At 42.3% G+C, this 16,799-nt stretch overlaps 2 protein-coding genes across 3 annotated transcripts; both read left to right on the top strand.

Moving 5' to 3' along the window:
• The first annotated feature begins 1,070 nt into the window (after window positions 1-1,070).
• rpp14 (ribonuclease P/MRP 14 subunit) lies at window positions 1,071-15,239 on the top strand. 2 transcript variants are annotated; one of them, XM_088337600.1, is made up of 6 exons: window positions 1,071-1,187; window positions 2,582-2,696; window positions 2,772-2,856; window positions 2,925-3,001; window positions 10,103-10,181; window positions 15,092-15,239. In XM_088337600.1, exons 2-6 carry the CDS (start codon window positions 2,608-2,610, stop codon window positions 15,146-15,148), a joined length of 387 nt encoding a protein of 128 aa, XP_088193726.1. In that variant the 5' UTR covers window positions 1,071-1,187; window positions 2,582-2,607; the 3' UTR covers window positions 15,149-15,239. The 2 variants fall into 2 exon arrangements, with proteins under 2 accessions (XP_088193726.1, XP_088193727.1); XM_088337601.1 differs by lacking the exon at window positions 1,071-1,187 and adding an exon at window positions 1,232-1,253.
• LOC148363642 (hydroxyacyl-thioester dehydratase type 2, mitochondrial-like) lies at window positions 15,164-15,739 on the top strand. The gene has a single exon (XM_088337598.1). It carries the CDS (start codon window positions 15,164-15,166, stop codon window positions 15,632-15,634), a length of 471 nt encoding a protein of 156 aa, XP_088193724.1. The 3' UTR covers window positions 15,635-15,739.
• The last annotated feature ends 1,060 nt before the right edge of the window (window positions 15,740-16,799 follow it).

Genomic DNA, 16,799 nt, shown 5'->3' with positions numbered 1-16,799 from the left:
CAGACTATCATTTCATCATCCCCTGATCTAAAAACCTACATCAGAGAAAGGAAAAACTCAAAACCTCAGCATGAAGAAAATTAAGAAACCTTGAGAAGGGGACTGACTGCACATGAGGTAATCCCCCTTCCAAGATGACCAGGCTGCAATGGATGTTGCAAAACACACACATTGGCAACATGAAATAACAGTCATTTAAATGCTATAGAATATAAGTGGGTTTTAAGTCTAGATTTCAACAGTTCCACTGAGGTTACAGATCAAATCGGGCACAAACTTTCTTGTCCAGCATGGATCAAAATTCTTTATTCCTCTCCCACAGTGAGCATCAATATTAATGGAGTAAAATCTGATGCATTTCCTTTATCTCTTGGTACCCGTCAAGGATGCTCCTCCTTACCTCTGTAATTCGCACTCGCTGTTGAACCACTAGCACTGTGGCTTCGGAGCAAAGACTCAGTATTTTTTATTTTCCCTGGATGGTGTGAACGTTCAGCACGGCGGTGCATTGGTTAGCACGTGTACAACACAGTTCTGAGGTCGTGATATCATACCTTCCTGTGTGGAGTTTGCATGTTCTCCCATGCTTGCTTGGGTTTTGTCGTGGCACTCCGGTTTCCTCCCACATTCCAAAAATATGCATGTCAGGTTAACTGGCCGGTCCAAATCGTCCCTAGGTGTGAATGAGCGAGCGAGTGTGTGCCCTGCAACTGGCTGGCAATCAGTTCAGGGTGTCCCCTGCCCACTGCCTGAAGAAAGCTGGGATGGGCTCCAGCACCCCCGCGACCCTACTGAGGATAAGCGGTGCAGACAATGGATGGATGGATGGTGTGAGCATGTGGTTGAGTGTGTTGTTTAGGTGGGAAATTTCACATTTATTGTTTTTCAATGGAGACCCCTATGTTTACTGTCTCCTTCAAGTTTCTGTACCACTAGTAAAGAGAAAACGTAAATAAAAATATTTTGGAAACAAAAAAGTTTGCCCCAATGATTATGCTAAAGTATTGTAAAACCATTCTACCCGTCAAGTTTATCGAATGATCTCTAATAGTTCAGTACTCCCCACAATTCTCAACAGGGAGCAGTGTAAAACGAGTGTCGTCCAAATTAGTGAACATAAAGAAGAAAATATTCGCGCATGCGCCGATTGGGATAACATGCAGCACTTTCTGTATTCCCCAAACCATGTGAGTTTATTTCCTCAACATACTTTTTAAGACTAAATTTGTCGAAAAACTCAAGTCTTACTTTAGGTTAGCAGTCTGGTTTAACAGGTTGAAACCTTCTGTTACCTTACTTTTTTATTTTAAGGAATCATGGAAAGGTCACCGTGAACTGTTTGATATTAAGCTGTAGTGTACTGCACTTTTGCAACCTAAATTGGAAATCACGCAGTTTCGCGTTGGACAAACCGAATACGTTTCTAAATATTCTTACGTCTTGTACGTCGAGAATTCGAGCAACATAAAGGCTTAATGAAATCATCTGATCCTACTGGCTACTGCTCTAAACCGTGACAAATCTACGTCGCCAAATCACGCAAGAAGTTTTTTTTCCTCTTAAAATCTCATCTCATCTCTTTTAAAATCATCGAGAAAAATTGTTTAAACCTCACATTGTTTATTTGCTGTTAATAGTGTCAATAAAATTGTTCAAACCAAAAAATTAGATTAGGTTTGATATTTAAGTGTTCCTTTTTGCAAAAATCACGTTACTCCCTGTCAGATTCGTCAACGTGTATGTGTTTTTGCAAACCACTCGACAATGCTAGTATGGCCCTGTTGGAATTGCCCATGCAAAATACTGAAATTTAAAGGGACAGTGTGTATTATATAGCGTATGCTATTGGTAAAAAACGGATAAGCGAGAATACAAGAACTATCATATAAATATGCAATTTAAAAAAAATATCACAATCTGTAGAATACAACCGTGTTAAATATTTACTCTAAAACACACGATTAAGCTGGCAGATAAATAGGAATCTGCCCTAATGCAGTTTTGCTTCGTTGGACGTTGCCTATTGTAATCCGTTGGTTTCGCCACATTATTTTCATTTATAAATAAACACATATAAAATGATTCCCAATGTGGTAGTTAGCCCTCCCCTTTCGATTGACACCTTTTCCATGATGAGGGTCTGTTCATGCTAGTTTTATTCATGCATAAAGCACCAAATTACATTAAACTTGCATCTTCCTCGACACTTATATTCCTCGTGTCTCACATTTACCTTTACTGCTCGGGTGTCCCTGGCAGCGGTTAGAAAAAGTGCATAAATTAGCTGCAACATTGCATAAGATGCAGTGTTGAAAGTTTAGGAAAAAGTTGCGGCTTATAGTCCGGATTTTATGGTAAATTAAATAATCCAGTGTTTTAGATGGAAACCATTTTCCATTATGCTTTTAAATTCCCTTTCTGAGCTCCAGCTCTATTTCTATTGAAACATGCAATAAATTCAAGATACTGACACATGCTTGGTAGGGCTTTGGCAGTGATCACATCTCAGTTGGTACAAGCATGGTATTTCTTCTTTTGCATGAGTTTGTATGTACAGATCTTTTTTTTTTTTTTTTCTCAGAACAGCTGCTGACGCTTAAAAAAGAAATGAATTCGGAGAGCAAGGACAGGCCTGTAGTTTACCAAAGAGTTGTGTTGAAGAACGCTGCACCCTATCAGTACATGAAAGTCTGCCTGTAAGTCAGCATTACTCTTTGGTCTAAGCTCGCACAATCAACAACGATTATAATGCTGTATAATTGTATTTCAAGTGTATTGGAGGACAAGACCACAAAGCTGAGTGCAGTTGAATTGAAGCATTTTATCATCACTGGCTTGAAGAGTCTCCATGGGGAGGTAATGTGTTAGAATGAACAATGCCATTGCAATGAAATTGTTGCTAGTTGTGTATTTCTGAACTTCAGGTGGGGGCCGCATTACACTTTGATGTCCTGAAGTACGAAGAAGACACCCAAACTGCTTTGTTGCGCGTATCAAAAAGGTAAGGCTATGAATTTTTTGTTTGTGTTTGCAGGGTTTTTATTTAGGCAATTAATTGACTTTACACGATACATTATAATAAAAGTTTTTCTTCTGATACTACTTATCACTGCAATGTTTTTTACTCTTTTGGATTACATACTATCTATTCTGGGTATCCAGCTAACATCATAGGTAAGAATCACTCTGAAAAACGTATACTTTTTAACTTTTTCCATTTGAACATTACCTATAAATTATATTTATAGACGCTCCCCTATTTACGACCATTCAACTTGCCTAAAACGGCAAATACGAAAACAAATTTCGAGATCGAAAAATATAAGGACATTGCTATAAGTTGGATTTTGTATTGTGTGCACCTTTTTCCGAGTACTGGACGGGACTGTAGTGCTTTTTTCCGTCGCTACTTGCGTGTGGCACTGTGAGAGGTCACCCAGCATCCACCCGGAATTAAAAAAAAAATCAAAATGCTTTTTCTTCCGAGTTCACGTGTAAACATCTCCCCTTCACCTGCTCTTAATCTCACCGCTGCCACCAATGTAGCGTGTCATTTTGTGTCGGTAATAGATTGCTTCCCGTTCATGAAAAAAATACTCAGAAACACTTATGGTCTCTTTGGAGAGTGACTACCGTCAGCACCCGTTTATTGTAAACACACCGAACTCTCTGCAAAAGTAAACTCTTGCACCAACTCTCGCGACATTTGTGGCCCTACTGACATCATTCATGCGCACCTCACATTCTATGCCTACACTATCTCCAGCGTGCTAAGAACTTTGACATTTTTATTGTTTAACATCTCTTGCATCCATTCTGTATGGTTGGTGTAAAGAAGAGGAGAGCCGTTTCTTTTGAAATGGAAATGGAATAAGAAAGCTTGATGCGGTTGAGAAAATGGTCAGAACGCGTTTTTTCGGCCACTTTTTACCATGAAGGAGGAGGTAGCCTAACTTTTGAAGCCCATCTTCCACAAGAAAGTTAAACTTGACTTTATTTATCTTCATAGAGCAGGGGTCAGCAACCTTTTCGGTGCGGAGTGCCACTTTCAAATTTCCTTGTAAATCAGTGTGCCACACCAACATTAATGACTCACACAACATTTTTGTAATATCCAACGGAGCTGTAATTTTACACCAGTCCAAATATACAACATGGATAGACATTTTAATCATATAACTCAGTGTTTTTCAACCCTTTTTGAACCAAGGTACACTTTTATTTATAAAAAAGTTCCGTGGCACACCGTCTGTCGAAAATGTTTGAAAATGAAGTTAGGTCAAATATTTCACTGTACTACCTCATAAGCTGATAATTAGTATATAAAAGAAGAAAATAATACTTAACATAAAAAGGAGTGATGTGCTTTATGATTTTAATTTTTACAGTACAATCTTAAACCGCTTTGTTAAACAAATTAAGTTATTAAATGTACTCTGCTAGTGGACTACTGATCTGGATGACTATTACAGTTCCTCGTCTGGAGAGTGCAAAAATACTGAATAATGGCCTCAATTTTTGGAAAGATAAAATTCCAGCAGAACACTGGTATAACTGACTTATTTATCTTCCACTATTCTTGTTCATCAATTAACTAAAATATGAATGTGAACAACATGTGGAAAGGTCTATAGCCATTCTCTTCAACTTTTTAAGTCAAGTCAAGTCAAGTCATTTTTATTTGTATAGCCCTTAATCACAATTAGTCTCTAAGGGCTTCACAAGTTATTACCTATAAGATTAGGTTACTCGTATGCTATAGAGTAGAAGTGAGTTTTAAGCCTAGATTTAAACATTTCCACCGAGGTTGCAGATCGGATCTCAGGGGGAAGAGCATTCCACAACACCGGTGCCCGGATGGAGAACGCTCTCGAACCAGCGGAACACTTCTTGGCTCTTGGGATCACCAGGAGACCGGCGCTCTCGGAACGAAGGCTTCGGGCCGGGACATAGGGGGAGATCAGATCTGAAAGATATGAGGGGGAAAGTCCATGTATGATTTTGTATAGTAGTAGGAGAACCTTAAAATCGCATCTTAGGCTAACAGGGAGCCAATGCAGGTTAGCCAAAATTGGGGTGATGTGATCGTACTTTTTTGTCCTTGTTAAAAGCCTCGCTGCAGCATTTTGTACCAGCTGAAGACTCTTGAGTCTGGTCATCGGAAGACCGGAAAGTAGTGCATTACAGTAGTCGAGACGGGAGGTAACAAACGCATGAATTATGATTTCCGCATCCGACTGAGAAAGTATAGGACGAATTTTAGCAATGTTACAGAGATGGAAGAAAGCGGTTCTAGTAATTTTCTTCACATGTGTTTGAAAGGACAGATCAGGGTCGAAAATGACACCTAAATTTTTAAGTGAGTCACTCTGTGTGATGTGGCAATTGTCCAAGTTCACTGCGGTTTTAGAGAATAAGTCACGGGACTTAGAAGGACCAATAACTAACATTTCAGTCTTTTCAGGGTTAAGACGCAGGAAATTGAGTGACATCCACTCTTTTATCTCAGTGAGGCAGGCCTCCAAAGTTCCACAGTTTAGTGTGGCAGATTCCTCCATCGGGAGATAGAGTTGAGTGTCATCTGCCACAAGAATTAACCAGAATCAACCATTCTTCATCAACTATAAACTACAATCAAAAAACAAGTAATATGGTCAGCCACTATAGCAGGGGTCGGGAACCTTTTTGACTCAAAGAGCCATAAAAGCAAAAAATATTCATTTTATTTTGGGAAAGAGCCACACCATATATTATGAGACAAATTTACTAAATTGCTAAACCGGCGCCCCAGACAAAAGCTTAGTCTTCAGCACATTTATTTTTGATGATTTGATAAAAATTATGAAAAGAGAATAATGCCAGAGCCCCTGTCCCAAATTCAACAAACAGACCACTTTAAACTTGTCTCTTTCTTGCAATTACTCAAGATCGGTTAAACTCCTTTTGACCCTTTTTTTCATACATATTGGTTTCAAAACCAGATGCAAGCATTTATTTTGTAAAAACGTCACAACATTCTGAGAATAGGGAGCCTTATGTGCTTACCTTTGGCGAGAGATGGGAGGGAATGCTTGTACTTTTTGCATAGCTCCACCCATCCCTCCCACTCACCCAAACAAATGACTAAGTTCTCTTCCGGTGTTTTGGCGTATTTACAGTTCTGTGGATTCATCATAAAGTATCTGAACACTGAACACAGATTATATAGTGAACTTTTAAATAAAGGATTCTTTAGCGTTGTACAGCCAAAACGAGTTTTTTTTTCCCCTTTTTTTGTGTGACACCTTGACTGTAAATTGTAGTGAAAAACGTGCCCTATATATACTGCGAAGTGTTTCCTTCGCATTTAGCTTTGGCTTTGCGTGTACTTGGATAGGATAGACAATTCCGGTTTTGAACAAGATGGAGAAATTTTGCATGCAATCAAATTGGTCACTGAGCCATAGATACTCATAGAAAGAGCCATATATGGCTCGCGAGCCATAGGTTCCCGACCCCTGCACTATAGCATTCATCAATGATATCTTGCAGAAAATATCAATAATAGCAGCAATGCGGAAGGCACGTGCGCACACACACGCTTCTTTAAAATATTCGCCATCAGTAAATGGTTTTCAGTGCTTTGCTATTCAGTGAGCAATTTGTCAGATAGCTTCAGTGGTGGTGTTTTTAGCAGCGACAAAAGTTTTTAGTGTCTGTGTTTGTTTGCCGTATCCGGACACAGCGGGTTTTATTGTCTCCGCCATGTTCATGTTTCGTCTCGTCATGACGTTTAACACTTGATGCGCAAGGTACAACGCAAAAACAGCATTTTTTTTCACCATTTTTTTTTTTTTTTTTTGCACAAAGCCCCAGTCATCTGTCCACGCTGGCCCCGTAGAGCGCGATCTTTTCGCTCGAGGAGCTGTTGTTATACCGAGAAATGCATCCCTGTCGAAATTTGCATCCCGTGACGTTGGATCATTTGTACTAGAAATACATGACACTGTTGCTGTGACACTGTTAGGCACAGGATGATCTGTTTATTCAAGTAAAATACAAAATACAATTTTTGACGTGTTACGTCTCGTTTGACGATGAGAAGAAATCAAACACGTTCGTCTCCCGTTTATCTGTTGATGATTTGACAGTTCATTTCAGCATAATAAGCTTTATGGTAGAATGCATAACAGTTTCAATACGAGCGATTTGAGTAGAAAAAGGCAAAATAAACACGTTACACGCTCAAAAGTGATCTAAATACTGTGTGCATTACCGTTCGATTGCATTCACAACAAATACAAGACGGAATGGTTTAAGTCGTATTACATTCCCAACAACTGCAAGACAAAGTGGTTTTTGTTATATGTTCGCCATTACATTCCCGAAAAGTGATATAAAAGTTAGATAAAACGAGGTAAAAGTGGTTATAGTACGTTATATAAGTGGTTATAGTTACGGGATGCAAATTTCGTCAGGGGTGCATTTCTCGGCATAACACCGTCATGATTCGTTGGCTGGGTCTCTCTCTTTCTCTCTTTCTTTCTTTCTCTCTCTGCAAGGCGCCGGGCAAACTCACACTGAAAAACCCACGTAAAACGCAACGTAAATCCTTTACATAACATGGCGCGCAACTTAAGATGTCTAAATTTCAGGTAAATGCGCTTTTAAAAAAAAAAAAAAAAATCATGACTATTTGGCCGTGCGCTCGCGTGCCACTGGTTAACCCCTCATGTGCCACTGCTGGCACGCGTGCCATAGGTTGCCGACCCCCGTTATAGAGCATCTTATTTTATAAAATGTTTATTTTTCAGTACAAAACAATACAGGTTACTTATACAAGCCTTAAGCATACTTATATAAACGTTAAACATACATTCCATACAATATATAGCACTGAAGCAACTTAAGAACAAACTCAACTTACCAACAATCGTCTTGTTAGCTGCGTCTGTATTTCTATTTTAATGTCTTTTGGATTTCCCAAATACCATAACTTAGGTTTTGATGAGTTTAATGATAATTTGTTTTTATCAAACCGTTCCTTGACTTTAGGTTCTACGGTCATTTCTGTATGCATTTGCTGTAAACTTGTACCTGAGCCTAATAATGTGCCATCAGTCAATACATCAATCCATCCATCCATTCATCCATTATCTTCCGCTTATCCGAGGTTGGATGGCGGGGGCATCAGCTTTAAAAGGGAAGCCCAGACATCCCTATCCCCAGCCACCTCCTCCAGCTCATCCGACGGGATTCCGAGGCGTTCCCAAGCCAGCTGAGAGACATAGTCTCTCCAGCGTGTCCTGGGTCGCCCCCGGGGCCTCCTGCCGGTGGGACATGCCCTGAACAACTCCCGAGGGAGGCGTCCAGGAGGCATCCTTATCAGATGCCCGAGCCACCTCAACTGGCCCCTCTCAAATGCGGAGGAGCAGTGGCTCTACACAGAGTCCCCCCCGGATGACTGAGCTTCTCACCTTATCTCTAAGGGAGAACCCAGACACCCTGCGGAGGAAACTCATTTTGGCGACTTGAATCCGCGATCGTGTTCTTTCGGTCATGACCCAAAGTTCATGACCATAGAGGGTAGGAACGTAGATCGACCAGTAGATAGAGAGATTTGCCTTTCGGCTCAGCTCCCTCTTCACCACGACGGACCGGTACAGGGTCCGAATAACAGCAGACGCTGCACCGACCCGACTGTCGATCTCCCGTTCCATCCTCCCCTCACTCGTGAACAAGACCCCAAGATACTTGAACTCCTCCACTTGGGGCAAGACCTCCTCCCCGACCCGGAGGGAGCATGCCACCCTTTTCCGACTAAGTACCATGGTCTCGGACTTGGAGGTGCTGATCCTCATCCCGGCCGCTTCACACTCGGCTGCGAATCGCTCCAGCGAGAGCTGAAGATCACAGCCTGGGAAAGCCAACAGCACCATGTCATCTGCAAAAAGCAGTGACGCAATGCTGAGGCCCCCAAACCGGACTCCATCCCCACCAAGGCTGCACCTAGAAATTCTGTCCATAAAAGTTATGAACAGAATCGGTGACAAAGGGCAGCCCTAACCGGGAACGAATCCGGCTTACTGCCGGCAATGCGGACCAGACTTTGACACCGGGCATACAGGGACCGCACAGCCCGGATAAGACTGTGCGGTACCCCATACTCCCGAAGCACCCCCCACAGGGCTTCCAGAGGAACACAGTTGAATGCCTTCTCCATGTCCACAAAACACATGTAGACCAGACAGGCAAACTCCCATGCACCCTCAAAGACCCTGCAGAGTGTGTAGAGCTGGTCCAGTGTTCCACGGCCAGGACGAAAACCACACTGTTCCTCCTGAATCCGAGATTCGACCTCCTGGCGGACCCTTCTCTCCGGTACCCCGTAATAGACCTTACCAGGGAGGCTGAGAAGTTTGATTCCCCTGTAGCTGGAACACACACTCCGACAATGAAGGCGCGGAACATGGTCCACTCGGACTCAATGTCCCCCGCCTCCCTCGGGACATGGGCAAAGTTCTGCCGGAGATGCGAATTGAAACTTCTTCTGACACGAGATTCTGCCAGCCGTTCCCAACAGACCCTCACAACACGCTTGGGTCTGCTGGGTCGGACCGGCATCTTCCCCCACCATCGAAGCCAACTCACCACCAAGTGGTGATCAGTTGACCGCTCCGCCCCTCTCTTCACCCGAGTGTCCAGAACATGCGGCCGCAGGTCCGACGAAACGACGACAAAGTCAATCATCGAACTACGGCCTAGGGTATTGTGGTGCCAAGTGCACATACGGACACCCTTATGTCTGAATATGGTGTTCGTTATGGACAAACCACGTCAGTCCATACAATGCATTTTAATTTTAATTATACATTATGGAAGTCATTTATGTACTAAAGAATAAAAAGTCCCTATCACAGACCCTTGAGGGGCACTAAAGCTGATTCTCATAAGTCTGGAATTTAGTTCTTTTTCACTAATCCGTACATATTTAGATGTCTTCGAGAGATATGAATTCGATATGTGATGTGCAATTCCTTGTATTCCACAAAGCTGTAATTTTTTGGAGTAGTACTCTGAAGCGAGAGTAAGATTTTGGCTTATTTATTTCACATTTTTGTAGTGGTTTGGTGAAGTTGTGGAGTTCGTTGACATTGCTGGGTTTCTACAACAAACAGAGCTGTTCCTTTCGAGTTCTGCAGGTACGTGAACAGTTTTCTTACTCTTATACCATAAAATGGATTAGATTTAGCTGTATCTATCTATCTACCTTGGTCATATCCCTCAAGAAGGGTGACCGACAGCAAGACACACACATACAATAACAAAGAAAATAAAAGGGAAATAAATGGCAAAAAAACCCACACAAACATTTTTGGACCATGGCCAACCCAATTGCCCAAACACCCAAACAAGTTAGGGACCCTGGCACCCAAGTTGGTCATGCTTTCGTCCCTCCAGATGAAATGGGACACCAGAAAGCCCCCATGTCACTCGGGTCAGGGTGACACAACACACTCTTCTGTTCAACAGCGGGGCCCGACAGCTTTCACTGGTTTACCCCTGCCGCATCATACGGGTGCCCAGCCCATCCTTAAGAACGCGTCCACAATCCCACTATCCTTTCACAACATCTCTCCACTCCTTTCTATCACCAACAAGAGCTCTAGCTTCCATTATATTTAGACCTCTTTCCTGCAGTGCACTCATAACACCATCCATCCACGTCAATCGCGGCCTTCCTCTTGGTCTCCTTCCATTGACTTCTGCTCTGTAGATCTTCTTCAACATTCGCTCCTCATCCATCCCCTCCATATATCCAAACCAACAGAGTACTCTCTTATCAACACACTTGCTCAGTTCCACGACTACTCCAGTTCTGTTTCTCACAATTTCATTTCTCAGTTTATCCAATCTTGTCACTTATAAGATAGTCCTCAAACACTTCATCTCAAAAACATTCAACTTCCTTCTTAAATCTGCGTTCAGGCTCCAAGTCTCTGCACCATACAACACAGTCGGCACAATCACACTCTCATGCAGTCCACCTCTTAACCTCCATACTCATACTCTTGCTGTTCATCACTCTCCTCGGAGCACCCAAAACCTTGCTTCCTTGATTCACTCTGTGCAATACCTCACACTCCATTCCACCAACTGCAGCCACATCACAACCCAAGTACCGTAAATTCCGGACTATAAGTCGCTACTTTTTTCCCAAATGTTCAGCCCTGCGGCTTATTCAGTGAAGCGGCTAATCTATGGAATTTTTCTGACAGCCACCAGCGGCGCTGGAGTACATAAGGTAAAAATAAGACCAGTTGAATATGTGCGCCAAGAAAGACTGTAACTTCTAAGTCTAAGCATATACTTTCTGTAAAGTCAAGATATGTTCCGATAATGAGGAAGATGCTCTTGATGGCTGTTGTTATGAGAAGAAAGTTGAAGACGATCTGTTGTGAATTTTATGAATTATGCGATATTTTGTCTTCACAAGCATATTTGATAATCCTACTAGCGTGTTGGTACCTTTCAAAGGCATGGTTTGGGATGAACGTTATATTATTATTATTAAAGCTTTGAAAACTCTCTCGGTGTACCGTCTTTCTTCTTAAATATGTGTAACCATGTATAATATGTATTTGCAACTGTATATTTTTGTAATGTATTTATTTTAGAGATTTATTCTGTTATGTGTTCTACGGACGAATCAAAACAAAGGGGCGGAGCACACTCGTGCTGATGGGAAATGTGGTAAAGCCGAGTTACCAGTAGATCTGTCTGTTGTCGCAGCGGACAATAGTGTATATATATATTTTTCCCACCCTTAACTTTGGAAATATACATTTTGTTTCCTTGGATTACTTTCAACGGGACCTGGACTTTACAAGTCTGCATCATACTATAATTACGTGTATCATTTACAATTTATGATGTCAATTGCGGTTCTGGAGTTGTGCACTATCTATGAAGTTGCAATAGTGGAACTTACAGCGTGGTTTGGGCTAAATTTGTGACTGTCGCAAGTTTAAATGCGGCGCACGCGGCTTATACAAGGTTGCCAAGGGCGCGACTTGTACAAGAACAAAAGTAACAAATCACTCAAAAAGTGGTGGGTTTGGCCTATAATCAGGTGCGCTCTATAGTCTGGAATTTACGGTACCTTAAGCTTTCAACTTCTTCCAGCACCTGTCCATGCAACCTGATTTCTAATGTCATGCCCACTCCATCACGTGAACACTTCATCACCTTACTCTTCCCGACATTGACATATAACTTACGCCTATCACATACTCTTCCAAACGCCGTTACCAACCTTCTCAATGTTTCCTCAGAATCAGCCACAAGCACGGTGTCATCTGCAAACAACAACTGACTTACCTGCCACACTGTTCCACTGTTGTCCATCATGTCTACACCTCTGCCAAATACTCTTGCAGTCACCTCTCTCACCACACATCCATGTACACATTAAACAGCCATGGTGACATCACACACCCCTGTCTCACACCAGTCAACACAGGGAACCACTCACTTGTCTCACTCCCTACTCTTACACATGCTCTGCTGTTCATATAAAAACTTTTAAATGCTTCCAAGAACGTTCCACCCACTCCATACATCACCATCACCTGCCACTACGCCTCTTTATCAACTCTGTCATATCATACGCCTTTTCCAAGTCCATGAAAGCCAAATAAACATCCTTACCTTTTGCAAAATATTTCTCACACACTTGTCGTACTGCAAACACCTGATCCACTTTCCTCTTCCTTTCCTGAAACCACTCTGCTCCCCCATCACCACGTCATTTGTTCTTTCTCTCACTCTCTTAATCAAGACTCTTCCATACAGACAACAAACTGACTCGGATTGCTACAATCATACTTATCACCTTTACCCTTATACAATGGCACCACACATGCACTACACCAATCAACAGGAACCACACCACTTAAAAAGCATACATTCAACAAGCGTACTAACCAGTCAATCATAGCTGTGCCACCTTTTTTCAGGCATTCAGAAGTACAATCATCCAACCCAGGTGCCTTCCCCCCTCTCATTTCTTTCACTGCCTCTTGCACCTCCTATGTTTCCACAGGCTTCACATTTAAATCACCCAACACGGGCATTCTCTCCATACCATCGATCGCCTCGACTCTTTCTTCTCTCCCATCCTCCACATTTAGCAACTCCTCAAAATACTCATCTCGTCCTGACTGCACTACCGCTAACCAGCAATCAACCATCCTTATCTTTCACTTTCTCTTCCTTTCCAGACTCACTGTTTCTCACTCTTTTCACTTCTTTCCAGAACACTTTTCTCCTTTCCTCAAAGTTCACTCCTATCTTTCGACACCATTCATCATTTGCTTTTCTTTTCGCTGCTTCCACTTCCGCTTTTACCAACCTTTTCTTCACTTTATGTATTTCATACGCATCGCCACTCTTATCTTGCAGCCACTCCTCAGAGGCACGTCTCTTTTCTGTCACAGCCTCTGATACCTCATCATTCCACCATTCACTTCCTTTCCTAATACCTCGACCAACTTTTCTCATTCCACACACTTTTGCACTCCTCAACACTGCCTCTTTAAACCACTTCCATTCAATTTCCACACTCTCTATTTCTCTTCTACTAACCCGTTCATACTCTTCTCTTATCCTCTCTTTAAACTCTCTTTCCTTTTCTACCTTATTCAACTCCGACATTTTCACCTCTTCCCTCACACTGTTCTTATAACTAGCTCTCCACGATCCATCTATTCTCAGTTTTCCTTCCACATAAAAATGATCAGACATACCACTCATTTCACCTCTGTAAACATGCACATCCAACAATCTACTTAACATCCCTTTCTTAACCACTACATAATCCATCAGTGCTCTGTCCACCATTTTGCCACTATCCACTCAGACAAAGGTATACTTATTCACGTCCCTCTTTTTAAACAATGTATTTGCAATCACCAACTCATTTTCCACACATAACTCAATTTCTTCCCGCTCTCATTTCTTCCTGGTACTCCATATCTACCAATCACATTTTCAACCGTTTCATCACCCACTCTAGCATTCAGATCACCCAGTATTCCCACTTTCCACCCTTCTTTCACACTTGCCACATATTCAGACAAGTCCTTCCAGAACTCCTCTCTCTCCTCAGCGCTTCTTTCTGAACCAGGTCCATATGCACTTATAAACATCCATACTTCTACACCCCACTTCAACCTCACCCACATCAATCTGGAAGATATCTCTTTCCAGTCCACCAGTTTTTCCTTTGCTTTCTCACTCACAAGCACAGCCACTCCTTCTCTAGCATGTCCAACCATAACTCCAGACCTTCTACCATACATACCTCCAAGCTGTAATTCACCCTTTCCTTTCATCTTTGTTTCACTCAAGGCTAACACATCAACCTTCCTTTTAGTCATCATCCTTTCGATCTCCTCTTTCTTCCACTCAGTCGCTTTACTTCCACATCCTCTCACATTTAATGACCCTATAACTAGGGTTTGCGAGACCTTTCGGTCTCCTGCCCCCCTTTCTTTGCCTTGCTGTCTCTGAGGGAGTAGAGATAGAGAGGAGAGGATCCCCAGTCCCCTCGCACCCTCCACTTTAGTCGCCTCTTACGACACACAGCGGACCATGGTGGGAGAATTCTCTTACCTCTCACAAGGAGAGGACCCCTCACCACAGGGGTATATACATATATATATATATATATATATATATGTATATACTTGTGAAATAATTCACATAGTCCGCATGATTTTGAATTTGGATGAATAAATCTTATGAGCTTCAAAATAAATACTTTTTAATTTAATTTCCTCTATTCATGTACTATTGTGACATTTAATGTCAAAGGATATCGACATTTTTTAATATCTCTAATTGGTATTAGCCCATCCTTGATGTATTGGACTTTGTTTGACCCAACCAATATTAAGCAATCATTGTTGTGTTCACACCAATATTATGTGGTCAGTTACAAATGTGCTATTTGCCCACCACTGCCAAGACCAACCCTACGCCCCTGTTTGATAGAATCAATTTTGCCGACTTTTGTTAAAATCTTGTTTGCTCTGTACAAAAACTCAAGGTGTCACCATTCTTACTGTCGCTGACGGGAAACAGCTGTGACCTGGAGCTCTACTGACAACTTCATAGAACCATGTGGAGTCAAGTCCAAACTTTGCTGTCCTCTTCCGTTTTGACGGCTGTGGTGCAAGCCGGGCTCCACGTGGGCCAGCGCGCCTCCCTCACCAAAGTGTTCTCGACCCGCCACGTGGAGCTGTTCGCCGAGTTGACAGGCGACACCAACCCGCTCCACCTGGACGCCGCTTACGCCGCCTCCACTGCCTTCGAAGCCCCCGTAGTCCACGGCGTCCTCATCAACGGGCTGATTTCAGCCGTCCTCGGCACCAAAATGCCGGGGCCTGGCTGTGTTTTCCTCTACCAGGAGATCCGCTTCCCGGCGCCACTTTTCATTGACGAGGAAGTGCTAGCTGAAGCTGAAGTGCGTAAGATCAAGATGTCGTTTGCGTTCATAGCCGTGACGTGCTCAGCCAAGGACAAGGTGGTGATGGAAGGGGAAGTGATGGTTATGATGCCTGAGGAGCAACAAACAAGTAAGACTTCTTAGGGAAGATTCTTTTGTGGTTAGTAAATGTTTTTCAGTTGTTCTTTATGTGATAGTGTGCATCATGTGATGTTTTCGACTAAAGTAAATAAAATTGTGTCATTCATGGTTCTTTCTCATGGGATTTCTTCCTTTCATCTGAGCCAAAAATCTGCAGAAACAGCCCTTTTCTTTACTGTAGAGGTCAACCGATTATCAGGCAACCCAAGAGATTGTTGGCTGCTCCCTGCCCAGTCTGGCTTGCAATACCGCGGGAGAGCTATCAACATTATAAAACAAAATCATTATACTCTACAGGACTGTCTCAGAAAATTAGAATATTGTGATAAAGTTCTTTATTTTCTGTAATGCAATTAAAAAAACAAAAATGTCATACATTCTGGATTCATTACACATCAACTGAACTATTTCAAGCCTTTTATTATTTGAATATTGCAGATTTTGGCTTACAGCTGAAAAAAACTCAAAAATCCTATCTCAAAATATTAGAATACTTCCTCAGACCAAGTAAAAAAATAATTTTATAACAGCAAAACTAAATCAAACATTTGAAAATGTCCATTGATGCACTCAGTACTTGGTTAGGAATCCTTTTGCACGGATTACTGCATCAATCCGGCGTGGCATGGAGGCAATCAGCCTGTGGCATTGCTGAGGTGTTAATGATGCCCAGGATGCTTCGATAGCGGCCTTCAGCTCATTTGCATTTGTAGGTCTGGTGTCTTTCATCTTCTTCTTAACTATACCCCTCAAATTCTCGATGGGGTTCAGGTCAGGGGAATTAGCAGGCCAATCAAGGACAGTGATGCCATGGTCAGTGCACCAGTTACTGGTGGTTTTGGCACTGTGGGCAGGTGCCAGATCATGCTGGATAATGAAATCCTCATCTCCATAGAGCTTTTCAGTAGATGGAAGCATGTAGTGCTCTAAAATCTCTTGGTACACAGTTGCATTTACTCTGGACTTGATGAAACACAGTGGACCAACACCAGCAGCTGACATGGCTCCCCAAACCATTGCTGACTGTGGGAACTTCACACAGGATTTCAAGCAACTTGGATTTTGCTCCTCTCCAGCCTTTCTCCAGACTCTGGCGCCTTGACTTCCAAATGAAATGCAAAACTTGCTTTTGTCTAAAAAGAGGACTTTGGACCACTCTGCAACTGTC

Source organism: Urocampus carinirostris, chromosome 6 (genome assembly GCF_059441175.1).
Source record: "Urocampus carinirostris isolate Australia breed hairy pipefish chromosome 6, RoL_Ucar_1.0, whole genome shotgun sequence".
Lineage (NCBI taxonomy): Eukaryota > Metazoa > Chordata > Actinopteri > Syngnathiformes > Syngnathidae > Urocampus > Urocampus carinirostris.
Note: the sequence above shows the minus strand (reverse complement) of the source record. Positions and strands in the feature narration are given on the sequence as shown.